Raw genomic sequence first — 13,865 nt, 5'->3', positions numbered from 1 at the left:
TTTGTGTATTCTAATACAGGTATTGCATTAACAGTTCGATGGAGCAAAACCATTCAACTTGGTCAGCGTACAGTTGCTGTTCCATTGGTGGCTATTTCAGGCTCCTCATTATGTCCTGTTACAGCTGTCCAACATGCATTTTCTTTTACCACGGCAGCCTTACCTAATAGCCAGGCTTTTTGCTGGAGAGACTCCTCTACCCCTAAGCTCTGCGTTTTTACCTATAAGTCATTTATGTCTTGTATGAAGCAGGTACTTTTAGAGTTAGGCATTCCTGCTTCTCAGTATGGGACCCACTCCTTCCGGCGTGGTGGTGCTTCCTTTGCATTAGAAGCGGGGGTTTCTTTAGATGTCATCTCACTTTTGGATGATTGAAAATTCGATGTCATGTATCTTTACCTACATATGCCCCTGGCGCAGCGCGTGTCCGCCCAACAGGTTATTGCATCACATTTAGCTTAATTTTTATTTCTATTTTTCACACCTATTCACTTTCGATTGGCACTTCAACTATTGCCTAGACTTATGCTATTCAATCGTTTTTAGTATTTTTTATGCAGTTTTTGGTTTAGTCTTCGATACAGTCCTCAGCGTTGTTGCCTTTTATCATTCAGCAGATTATATTCTTACTATATAACATAGATGGTTTTACGTATTATATAGCCTTTACTTTGTTTTATGAGCCTTTGTTCTTGTATTTATACAAGCTTGTAAGAGACCGTTTATTTTCATTTATATGTTTGTAGTTTGTATATATTATATATTACTTTTGTAGAAGAACTGACACTATGCACAATTGACTTCTTATTGGTTGAGTTTAAAAAAAAATTGCTAGTTTTCAAAGAAATGGAGGGGAGTTACTAACGCAAACATGCAATGTATCGACCGAATTTCTTGTTTCGAGAAAAAAAGGCTTAAACATTTCTTTTGGTACCTATGCAAAAGTGTAGCATTGGAATTTTAACTTTAATAATAATTAATGAGTCGAAACATTTTCGGTATAAAATTAAAGTAAGTTTAAAATTTGTATTGATAAATGTGAAACATGGCTTCTAAAGGTACAAATAAAAACGATGATAATAGAAAAATAAATATTAAAAAAGCAGTATGTAAAAGAAAAAGTATAACAACATAACTTCACAGTATTTAAAAAAATGCAGAATAATTTATAGCTTGCTATTAATAGTGTGCATGGTGAATTGTATTTCTAATACTTTAAAGTCTTTAATTTTAATACAGAGTGGGTGTTTAAAAGAAAATTAAATTCGTGACTCATTTGGGCAAGATCAAAGATAATGTTATAAAGAAATACATTTTCCCTGTTTTATCCCACCAAAATATCACTTTCATATAAAAAATTTTTTAAAACTTACTGAAAACTTAGCATAGAAGTTACATCCATGAAAAAAAAAATTTTAAATTTTCAACTCTGTGATATAGCTATGAAACTTACTGAGTTTCAATATAGTTATTAAAAAAAAAAACGTCAGGGGGGGGGGCGTATCCGTTATGAAATATAGGTCATACTGAACTTAGCATTATGTGATAACTAGTACTAGTAATATTTCCCTGTACATTTTTATTATTATACTAAGATATTCTGTTTGTTATATTAACATAATTTTAACTACTGATTCTAACTATGTGTTTAGATCCAAAGGAAGTAAAAGTTTTTGTGGAAATGATGTCAATCGCAGCTGGGGAAAATGACTATGAGGTTGATCGTGTCACTTGCTTTGAAGCAAGTTGTATTGCTTTTAGTCAAGTAATATTTAGCTTGAATGAACAGTCTGGATTTAGAGAACTATATGATGCATGCAAGCATGTTTCTGAGCAGTTGGGAAATGATAAAAATGTCATTACAAAACTTGTATGTATATCTTCTTTAACTCTTTTTAGCTTTTGTTTGAAATTTGCTATAAATCTATTAAAAATTTTAAACGAAAATTGACGAAATATGCCTTAAATCATCTCAAATCATTTCAAAATTTGTATGGAAAGCGTAGGTATTGTAGCCTTCCTTTTTTAACCTAAAACCTAACCCAATAAAATGTTATCTTCTAAAAAATGCCCTACCCTACCCTACAATATCCATTTTGAAAAGGCAGTATTAAAGGTCAATTTTGGCTGGAATGATTGAAATATACTGATTTGGAACCATTTTAACAGTTACTGTTAATGCACAAAATGGGGAGAAACAGACAATTTCTCATTTTACTATCTAGAAAGACAGCAATGCAAATCTTGAATGGTTCAGACAAGCTAAAGATTCTCAAGGCTCTGTAGCTACAAAATCATTAATGCAAGCAAAAGAAGCAAATCGTTCAGGTTGCTATGTAATTGGAAATGTAAGAGATGAAATTGATAGATTTCTCAATGAAGAAGCAACATTAACTGAAGTTATACAACTTACTATCGGATCTGGAGAAGAAAAAACAAAGAAATTGTACAATCTACAAGACATTTACGATCTGCAAAGTAGATTGATGCTTCTTGGTGGGGGTTCCTCTACAGATAAACAAGCTGAGAAAGAGTACTTTTTACAGGTAATAATATACAAATAACATAATATTTCAGCAGGTTGCAGACAATAAAGATAATCCCAAATAAAACAATATTTTTTTTCTGTTTTGAGCTTAAATTCTCTTGTAAAGGCTGTTTTAAAAACAAACTTTCAGTTCAAGGGTTTCAAAGAGATCTGATATTTTAGAATCTGCACTATTGTGCTTGTTTAATCTGAATTAAAAAGTACTAAAATAGTGCTAAATTTAGCAATTTCAATTATTGTCCAACTGCTTCTCTTCTTTCTTAACAATAATATCTTTTTTATAGATGACAGAGCTCGTGACTAGATTTGCTAGTGTGTTTGTGGATTTATGTGAAGCAGGTGATGCCAGTGTTCTGGATTATCGAAAGATTGTCCAATGCGACATTGACAACCCAGAAAGTAACAATTGGTTAAAAACAGAGATTGAGGAACTGGAGCAACAGTTGATTAATTGGAAAGCTTCCCTCGGTGATCATAGATCAAAAAATGCAGTTCTTAATTATTTCACTGTAAAACAATGCCTAGTTTTACAAAAAAATTTGTTTCCATTGATAGATGATATAAAAAACGTTAAGGATTTACTGCCACAGGTTTTCACCTTGCTGAAAGCTGTAACTGGAGATATTACCGTGGAAAGAATAAAAAACGCATTTCTTCGTTCAAAAACATTTGAAGAAAACGATAATGAATCTGAATGCAAAACACCAGCTGTTGGGACACCAACTAATTTTAATCGGAATTCATATCAACAATTAGAAAAATATGTAACTGATCTACAAAATGAATATGAATTTGATGAGAACATTTCTTTTGCTTGCCTTGTGAAATGCGTTCCATTTGATATTGGTCATGCTGTTATTTGGTGTGCTAAACAGGTTGGCGACAGTGAGGAAATTGATAATCTTGCAGAAATTGCTAAAGAAGAAATGGAAAAATTAAAAGCTGATGGAATGTAAGAATCTAACTATGAAATTTAGTGTAGACTAGTTGCGTCACAAAAGTGTTGTATTGTGTTACACTTATTTAAACATTTGACCTAATCAGTTTACCATTGTACTTAAGAATTAACAATTTTTCTATTAGGGATATTGATGTGGAACAAGAAGAAGACAAACAAGAAAACGATTCGAAGTTTCTTTCTTTAAAGCATTTATCATTATTCCTGAAAGAATTAGCTGAAGATGGGAAAGGTAAATAATGATTGATGACATTTCATTTCTTGTTTATTTTGACTTACTTGTGTTATTAGTACTCCTTTTAAAACTGTTTTGTTTTTTCGCTTCTTTTTTTTAAAGAGAAAGGCTTTATATCCATTTTTATTTTTCATCCTAATTGATGTGGTATAATTGCAGAGAGATAAATGTGCATAGACTTGTATGCACATTTAACAAATTTACTTTTTATATAGGAATGCATTCGAAAAAAAAAGATCGTAAGATTCCTACTTACCTTTGTCAAGACAAACCGAATCTAATTGTTATCCCAAATGGTAAATTTTATTAAATTATATTTATTTTATTTTCTGCATTTTTTTATTTATTTTTTTTTTTTTGCAAGGAAATGTGAAAACCCTCCTGCTTGGGAGTGGGAAGGGAGGAGAGAAATACAAAAAAGAGACGGAAAAACTTTTAATCGCTTCATAATACTTACTTAACTTGAACATGAAAATTATTAAAGTAGTAGGGCAAAATATTTATCCAAGGAGATTATATGGACCATTGTAAATTATTTGTTTCTGCTTAGTCGAACCACAAACTCAATTAAGCAATTCTTGATTTCAGAACAAACCTTGTTTATTGGATGTTTTATATTCGGTTAAATAGAACTTAATTCCAAGAAATTATTGAAAATAAAAGGAAAAATATAAGGGCAAGAGAATGTAAACAAAATATTCACAAGAAAATTTCCAAAACGACTTCCAACTAGTATTGGTCAACTGTATTTTTCAACTGTAAAATTACCAACACTAATCAATTTGAGTTTGATTCCTTAATTGTCAAAAGAAAATTTTAAAAACGAATTTCAAAGAACTTCAATAACAGCATTTTAATTTTTGAATCTCTCTAATTTGCTTTGGTATGTACCCTTTTGTTAACAAAGATTATCAAATAATAGTGAAAAAAATATTTTCTAGATGATATTTTTCATGCCATCTTAAATATGTATCTTGATGGAGGAGGTCAATTGCCATGTGATGATGAGGTTTTGCTATGTTCAAGTGATGTAACTGTAGAACAGGTATGTAATTATGTAGTGGTGAGCCAGATTTGCCTTATTTGGGGTATATGTTTTGACAATCTTACTACTTAATTATTTGCACTACATTCTGGGTTTGTTTTATAAAATGTAATATCCTTTAATTCTTGTTTAATAATTAATGAAGGCTGTTTTCTCTGCAGTGGGATGCAGAAAGTGCAACAAATCTATAAAATGTTTTTCTAAACATGTTCTTAGAATAATGTATGTTTTAATTTGCTTAAACTCACACATAAAAACTCATCATTGTAGAGTACAGTTCTATTGCTGTAGATAGGACAAAAGTTACAAAACATTTATATATAGTAATAGCTGAAAATATATACAAGCATGAAATGAAAGTAGAACACATATATAATATAAGCAACAACAAAGCCAAGGTAATAACACATCTCTATATAATATTAATAAGCGTGAACAAAATATATATATACATAGCATAGCTCACAACGTAAAATATGTGAAAACATAGAGGTATATATAATAGCAGCAGGGAGGGAGGAGGAAGAAAAACTGCTAGAACTGAAAAGGAAAACCATGAGGCAACTGCAGCTTAAATACTAGCAAGACTGCTGACCAAAAAATATGCTGCTGACCAGAAAAGGCACATAGGTAAATGGTGAACTAACTATGGGCAATACAAACCAGAGTACTGTAGGAAGAAGATCTATATATGTGTGCATTTAAACACTCATAAATATATATTTATGAGTCACTTAAACTCACACATAAAAACTCATCATTGTAGAGTACAGTTCTATTGCTGTAGATAGGACAAAAGTTACAAAACATTTATATATAGTAATAGCTGAAAATATATACAAGCATGAAATGAAAGTAGAACACATATATAATATAAGCAACAACAAAGCCAAGGTAATAACACATTTCTATATAATATTAATAAGCGTGAACAAAATATATATATACATAGCATAGCTCACAACGTAAAATATGTGAAGTAGAAAATAAAATAAAATAAAATATGTCATGCAAGGTGTGATGCCATAAGTCGTTGGGCAGAAAACCGCTGAGCAAGGGGCATGTGAAGGTAAAGAAACATACTATCAGATTTCCAGTCCCCCAATAAGGATATGACATACAGGGGAACGCCTGCCTCTAAAGCAAAGGTGGCCCCCCCACGGCGAAACGAGTGGGTACCATATTGGGAGGTAGAACACCCTAACTCTGTCAACACTTTTTTCATAACGGACATGAAAGTCCGATATGTCAATATAGTGTTGGGTAGCATCGAGGATTTGCGCCAACAAAAGGCTTGAGCATCAGGCAGAACACCTGGAGTGAGAGAAAAAGCATGCAAAATAGCCCGAACTGGACAAAGAGGAGAAGAAGGAATAGCCACCAGTGGAACAGTAATTGTGCGCTGTCCCAGTTGGATGGTCTTACTCCATCTAACTAGAACGAGAATATGGTCATCATGAAAAGTAAAATCAGACCGAACTAGTTGTTTGAGGGGATTAAATATCGTAGAAGATGCCGGCAATAAATGTGACTTACGGAACAGACCAAAAAATGAAACTAAACAAACAGCCCAAAATGAAGCATGAAAGCTACAATTTAGGTTAAGGCGAGAACGAATACCAAAAAGAAGAGCAGTGGTAATAGGAAGACGTGGCTTGGCCGGAACACCAAGCATACGCTTCATACCTTTTAAAACTGTGGATAGTGTCCAATTGTTGGTTAGAGGATTAGCATATCCCATCTCAAGATGTAGAAGGCCAACAAAATTTAGATACATACAAACTGATTGTGGTAGTAAAAACCTAGCCAGATGGGCAATATATAGGCATAAAAAATCTGTGGAGGCAGGCACAAGTGGCGAAGACATCTGGCTACAAAAACATTCATAAGCCTTGCGATGCGTGCGATAGCTCTTTTTTGTATTCTCAGCATAGGTGGCCTGCCGAAAAAGGACAACGTCGTGCACCAACTCCGAAACGAAGGAGGGCAACTCTAGAGGAAGGAGAATACAAAAATTAGCTACCACAGATGGTATACTTACCAATGAGAAAATAATAAGAATAGGCAGACATATGATTGATGGCAACCATATCACAGACTGAAGTCAGTGAGTTGAGCTGCAAAAAGTGCAAAAATGATAATAAGTGTTGTCTTGAATGAAGACGTGATATGTCGTCAGCAAGGACATTCTGAGCACCAGCTACATGGAAAGCCTTCAAACGAAAATTGAAGGTAGCCGATAACCAAAACAACTGACGTAAATAGTCCATCATAACAGGGTGATGGGTAGTTCCTTTATTAAGCATAGCAACAGCAGCAGTATTATCGCAGAAGACATTGATAGTTTTGTTCTGTCAAGAGGGAGCCCAGCGAATAGCAGAAAGAACTACACACAGGGCTTCCTTAAAATTAATATGCAAAGAGGCAAGAGGGGAATGGTCTACCCTTAGATGAGAATAGAACCAATCACCCTCAAAAAAGGCACCAACAGCGTCAGAGCAAGCATCAGTTTGCAGACTGGTAATAGGTCTTTGGTCATAGAAATCGCATTGTCCATTAAACACACCCAAGAACTGATCCCACCAAGCTATATCCCTGTGAAATTCGAGCGTCAAGCGACACTTCGAGGCAGAGGAAGACAAGGTGTTCATCAGATCCAGGACACGTCTCAAGAACGTTCTACCACCATACACGACTTTACAAGCCCAATTTAGGCGACCAGCAAGACGTTGCAACTCTTTCTTAGAGGCTCTCTGCTTGGTTAAAAAATGTGACACTACTTCCCTCAATGCATCCAGTTTAGCAGGTGGAAGAGAAAGGGTAAGTGACACAGTGTTAAGCAGAATTCCAAGAAAAGTAAGTTGCTGGCATGAAGGGACCAACTTAGCAGGGCTAAGCTGAAACCCTAGTGCAACAAGTAATTTACAGAGTGTGTTATAGGCCTCATAACATTCAGTCTGTGTTCGGCCAATAACAAGAAAATCATCTAGGTAGACAATAACGAGAGGAAAACCTCGTCTTAGCATCATACGACGAACAGATTGTGTAAGGCGATGAAATATTCCAGGAGCACTTCGACCTCCAAAAGGAAGTCGAGTATCGACAAGATATGAGTATCGAGTGCTTCCAGAAAACCGCCATTTTAGACCAAGCGCAGCATAGTTTGATGGGTGAACAGGTACTGACCGATATGCATGGCGTAAATCAACCTTGGCCATAAAATATCCCTGTTTGATCATAGCACAGGCATCATCGATAGTTTGAAATTTTTGTTTTTCAATATCAATGTATGTATTGACACCCTTTTCAACTGGCATGGAACAGTCATGTATAATGCGTAACTCGTCAGAGTTAGGTTTGGGGACAGCCCCAAGAGCACTGACAATGGTAGGTTTACATTGAGTAAGAACATAGTTACCAGTTTTAAGTTCATCCAGCAGAGTAGCTTCTACTTTAATATGAGCTGTAGGACTGGTAACAGAAAAGTAGTTATTCATTTCGGCAGGCAATAAATCAGAGTCCTTAGGAAGAAGCTGAAAACCACAGTGAATTCCATTAAGGAGGAAGTTCATTGGTCCATAAGTCAACATTAAGAGGAGTGCGAAATTCTGAGGGTAGTCAATTGTCAGAATTGTGGCTTTGTCCAGAATGAGGTTTGCCACAAGCCTGATTACCAATTTTGCGGTTGCAGACGTGGGTGAATTTACATTCTGTTTTCTGGCAACCTTTTTGGCGGTTAAAATTACGACATATTTCCACACCGGAAGAAGTATGTGTAGGAAACCCTGAAGACGATCCTGAGGCAGGTGAACATGAATTTCCCTTACTTAAGGTACTGGAAGGGTTACAGACAGGAGGGGAGGCCCAACAAGGTATAAGCATCACTTCATGCAAATGGCTATTGTCAAAGCTCCATGGATAGCCATAAGTGTGCTGAAGAATTCGATATTCATCGTCATACTTTAGCACAGACTCCCAGGTGTACTTTCTAGCCAACTCTAAGATCTTAATGGAATAAGACAAGTAGTCACGTAAATCGGACGAGTTTGGCAATCTGGCAGAAGACAATAATTCATAAAAAATTCTCAAATTAGGTATGTTATATTGTTCCATGGAAAGAGATACCAATGTTGGCTTCTTATTTCCAATGGCCAACATTAGCGTAGTTTGCGAACCAGGATCAGTAGAAATAACTTCTCCTGCTCCACAGGACGAACCCGAGACACAAAATCGACTATACGAAGTGGCTTACCATTTCCAGTGTTTGAAGAAAGTGCAGGGCGCAGAAACAATTCTGAACTACGGTCTTCTTGCTGGCGAAAAACATCCGATAGGGAGCGTGTTTGTTGTTGTGACAAGACAGTGCGATTGGTCAACAAATTGGCGGACTGTTGCGGAGCAAGCAAGGAAGCAAAACAAGATGGCGGTTGTACGTCAAGGGGTGAAGGGCGGAGATTGTCTTGGACACGATTGGTTGGATTTACAGTTTGCTGCAACGGGGAAGTGCTTAAAATTTGTGCTGGGCAGTCATTTCTGGAAGAAGCTGAGCGAAGCCTAGCTAATTCTGATTGTCGAGCAGCAATCTGATTGAGAAGGTGTTGCTCTTCTGTTTGTAAACTTTCCCTTAGGGATAGCTCTTCCTGTTCTAAGACAGCCAGCTGATTTCGAAGAGCAGCTAGCTGAGACGGTGAAGAAGATTTGTTTGGGTTGTTTAGGTGAGATTGCAGAGGCGAAGATCTTTGGATTGAAGACATTGGGTTATTAGCAATAGATGAGGAAAGTGTTGAAGCAGCTGATGTGAGAGTGTTGGTAGCGCTAGAACGACGACCTGGACAGTGACGACTGGGAATACCAAAGTCGTGTAGAGCCAGAAGTGCCTTGCAGCCAGGACATTTTGGGATACGTTTCTTTTTGAGTGTGGACGATTCCTCAAGAGCGACAGACATTGCAGCAGATTGGAAGGTTTGAGAAGTTGAATCTTCATCTTCTGAGCCATCTGGCGTTTGAGTAGGTGAGATAAAATATAACAGCATCCATATAGGTGATAAATACATGTTTAATTAGCCAAAGATTGGTTTGATTGCAAATTGATTGATTAGATTTAAGTGGATTAATAAGCAGCAGACATAAGCATAAGAAAAACTGCTAGAACTGAAAAGGAAAACCATGAGGCAACTGCAGCTTAAATACTAGCAAGACTGCTGACCAAAAAATATGCTGCTGACCAGAAAAGGCACATAGGTAAATGGTGAACTAACTATGGGCAATACAAACCAGAGTACTGTAGGAAGAAGATCTATATATGTGTGCATTTAAACACTCATAAATATATATTTATGAGTCACAAATGCACTTTAAACGCTGTTCCTCAAGTTTCCAACTTAATGATTCTGATTTATATGTTTTTATATTTTTTCTTGTGTTTTAAATATAGCTGCCCCTAAAATTCTTTAGATGTCTTGCTTTTTTGTTTGTTTAGTGTTTTTGTAATAAAAAAGATATTTTTTCCTTTTCATTTTACCACTAAACTCGTGTAAAATGTGATTCACATTTTACATGAGTAAGATTACTTGTGTAAAATGAAAGATTCAAAGATTTAAAGATTCAAAAACTGTAAATTTTAAACGTTGAAGTGGCTTAATTGATTTATATTTTTTCCTGTCAAACGCAGGTGATGCTGGCTTGTTTTATCTTTTAAAAAGTCCTATTTGAAGAACATGCAGCAATTGTTAAAAAAGTTTGATTTGCTTTTATAGCTTTATAGGGATTTCTCTGCTAAAAATGGAAAATAAAACCAGGGATCTACCTGCACATGATGGACTTGCTTTTTAGCACTCCTAAATCCCTAGTAACAATGTTAGCAATAATTAAAAAATTTGTAGGCATTAGCTGCTGCAGATCTTTAGAACAAGAATAGTTGGAAAATATTCCTGTGATTTCAAATAGCATTTTGAATTTGACAATGTGAGAAAAACTTTCAAATATCTTGCTTTACAGTAACCACCTTATGACAAGTTTCTACTTGGCACAAATGGTGAAACTTCAAAAACAGCATAAAAACTACATTACTGGTTAAATTGGTGCATTCTAAGACTTTGTGGTATATCAACAAAATAGTAGCTTTTAGTGATTCTTATGGATATACGGAAAGCTTGAGCAATCAAATTTGAGCTAGTTATGGTAGTAAAAGTGTTTTGCAAGCTAGATAAGTTCTGGGAGAAAAAAAAATAACGTTACGCACTGTGCCACAATACGAATTTGTTGCATTCCATTGGGGAAGCAAAATTGCACTGCGACGTCAGGCATATTTTTCTCTTTTTTATGCAATGCAGCAATATCCACAAAAAAATGGGTACACAAAATCAAATTTATTTGCTTTCATACAACACCTTGTTTTGTGCTGCATACACCATGCAGCAGAAATGTTAAAATCCTGCACCATGGCGCATAGGCTGTAACATTTTTTTCTTGTTGCACACTTTTAACTAACAAATCAAAAGCAAAGAATGTCAATAAATAAACAAAAGAACAGTCAACTGTGATACAGGTATAGAGAAACATGAAATTCTTTTTATCATAATTTCTAACAAAAATTTGATTAAAAATTGCACACATTTTTTGTGAATTCTAAACTGATCGAAAACTCTCTTTTTTCCTTTTTTATCAAATGAAATTGCAAAAGGCATTATATGTTATGTTGTGTAAAATATATATATAGACAATTGTCTATATATATATGTCTATTGTTCTAACAGGCATATTATAGGCATATCACAATAATTCTCTCTCTCTTTACAGAGGCTTTAAGTGTTGTTGCATGCATTTTGCTGAATGTGGCGCAACAAAAAGCTGTTTTATGCACCAAAATAGTATTGAATGCACATGAAAAAATTGCCCTGTAGTCCCCGCGCTTTAGAATCAGGCTTAGTATTTAAAGGGAAAAATTGGGGAAATAATTATCAGCGTATTAAAGTTCTTTTTTATTATTTCAGATTCAACTGTTGTTCTTGCGTGCTGTGAACAACTGCTCTGGAATCTATTGTCTTGCCTTTTCAGACAAGCTTGGATTTAATGATAGTGAAAGATGTTATAAATTTCTTCAGGAGCAAATGAAAAAAAGTAAGTATAAATATTACTAAATCAAATAGTTAAAACTATCAAATAGCTTAGTTGCATCAAAAAGTTGTAAAATTGATGAAAAGGTACTAAATGTTTCTAGATCCGGGAAAAACCAGGCAAGTTTTTATTTTATTTTAAAGGAATTCCTTACAGGAACTGTTTTGACAATTAGGTGCTGCCTTTTCACAATTGGGTGAGAATATCTAGAAATTAGTGAAAAATTCAATGGCCTAGTGAAACAGCGTTGTGCTCAGGAGCCAGGGGTTCTCAGTTCAAAGCCTAGATCTGGTGGTTGTGAAAATCACGTTACATTGAGGTACTGTTGCCAGATTAATTCCTATTAGTGGTTAACTGATTGTTTTGGGAAAAATGATTGGAGAACGTTTACTATGAAAGTAACCTCTCTTTTTATATATACAAAAAATAGTGGTTTGGGTTACTTGTTATATCCTTTAAGTTTAAAATTTTAAAAATATGAACATTCAAACCATTTACCAGAATCAATGTTTTGTGTTCACTTCTAAGGATAAAGTAAGAAATAACTCTGCAACACATCTATTTTGTGCGGAGTCAGAAATCGGTTAATAATGCAGAGAAGTTAATTAAATCCGTTGATTTGCACTTAAAATTAATATTGTTCTGGATTGAAAATTCAACTTTCAACCTAAAATGGTGTCCGAATCTACACTTTGTGAGAAAAACATGTCAAATATTTGTTTAAGATGCCTTACAACTCATGAAGGTCTTGAAGCTTGAGTAAATATGTTAATGTAAGTAATGTGCAGAACTTTCAATTTAACCAAAACCGGTCTGCTATGAACATTGCATATAAACTGAAAAGTTCAAAATAAGTGATGCTATATCGAAATTCTCTCTCAGTCTAAAGGTTACTCAATTCTGGGAGAAGCGTGGGTAAGGAAGCTTATAAAAGTTAATGTTGTAACTTTTAATAATTATTTGTAAGAACAAACAAACTTTCTTCAGATAAATCTTAACGCAAAAACACCTAACTGATTATAATGTCATTTGTTATATTTAGAATTCAAAAGCCCATTGGTTGTTTTATGCTCCAGTGAAAATGAAAACAATTCATACTTAATATCAGCATTAGATGCATATAGAGTGAAGCTTCCTTTTCACCCCAACAAAAGTATTGTTAATGCACTATTACATAACAAATTATGCCAGCTTTCAAGCCCTGAAAAATTTCAGTATGCATCCCAAGTAGACAGTGACTGGTATGTATGCTTCCGAAGTAACCTTTAAATTTTTGCCCTTGACGTTTGAGTCATTATTAAAGCTTAGTCTTGTTTCACACTTAAGAAGGACACAGAATTTGTTACTGCAAAAAGTACCAGTTTAACTAACACATAAAGTCCTTAAATTAACTAAATTCTTATCTCACTAAGAAACCTTGTATATATAAAGGAGCTTGATCATCTATTACCCCTGATCCTTTAAATAACTGACTACAATGATACCATAAGAATTGTATGAAATTGTGACTATTATATTTCCTATGGTTTACTTTAGGTCTTTTTTAGCATTTGGCAGCTTCGCTATTTTTTGCAATTTTACTTGGTGATTTGAATATTTTTATAAAATAGAGTAAATGACTATGATTCATTTAATCATACTCTATCTTTAGTCTTAACGTGCATGTAATCAGTTCGGAGAGAGCTGGAATGGGAAAGTCACTCCTTGTGTCACAAAAGGGTGATAAGCTTCAAACTCTGACAAGACAGTCTAAACTGTTTCGTAATCGAAATTTGAAAAGCATTGCTCCAGAAACATTTGTTGTAACTACATCATTGCATGGTACTAATGTTGAGGTCAAAGAAGTTGTTAATTCACTTTGTCAATTTGAAGAAAAATTAGAAGCTGTGTTTCCTAGAATCTACCATTTTGATGTTGCTCCCACGGTATATGTTTTTATCAGAAAATAAAACTTTAAACTTTA

At 34.6% G+C, this 13,865-nt stretch overlaps 1 protein-coding gene across 8 annotated transcripts in view; it reads left to right on the top strand.

The window, feature by feature from the left end:
* Nucleotides 1–13,865, top strand: part of LOC130613202 (E3 ubiquitin-protein ligase rnf213-alpha-like) — a 108,615-nt gene that overhangs the window by 55,042 nt on the left and 39,708 nt on the right. For all 8 annotated transcript variants that reach the window (XM_057434539.1, XM_057434536.1, XM_057434538.1 and 5 more), the window contains 9 exons: nt 1,653–1,870; nt 2,226–2,546; nt 2,833–3,500; nt 3,632–3,738; nt 3,957–4,037; nt 4,683–4,786; nt 11,779–11,905; nt 12,945–13,143; nt 13,554–13,827. In XM_057434539.1, the coding sequence (XP_057290522.1) occupies nt 1,653–1,870; nt 2,226–2,546; nt 2,833–3,500; nt 3,632–3,738; nt 3,957–4,037; nt 4,683–4,786; nt 11,779–11,905; nt 12,945–13,143; nt 13,554–13,827 (2,099 nt within the window). The remainder of the gene's footprint in view (nt 1–1,652; nt 1,871–2,225; nt 2,547–2,832; nt 3,501–3,631; nt 3,739–3,956; nt 4,038–4,682; nt 4,787–11,778; nt 11,906–12,944; nt 13,144–13,553; nt 13,828–13,865) is intronic.

The sequence above is a fragment of the Hydractinia symbiolongicarpus genome, chromosome 10 (genome assembly GCF_029227915.1).
Source record: "Hydractinia symbiolongicarpus strain clone_291-10 chromosome 10, HSymV2.1, whole genome shotgun sequence".
Classification (NCBI taxonomy): Eukaryota; Metazoa; Cnidaria; class Hydrozoa; order Anthoathecata; family Hydractiniidae; genus Hydractinia; species Hydractinia symbiolongicarpus.
Note: the sequence above shows the minus strand (reverse complement) of the source record. Positions and strands in the feature narration are given on the sequence as shown.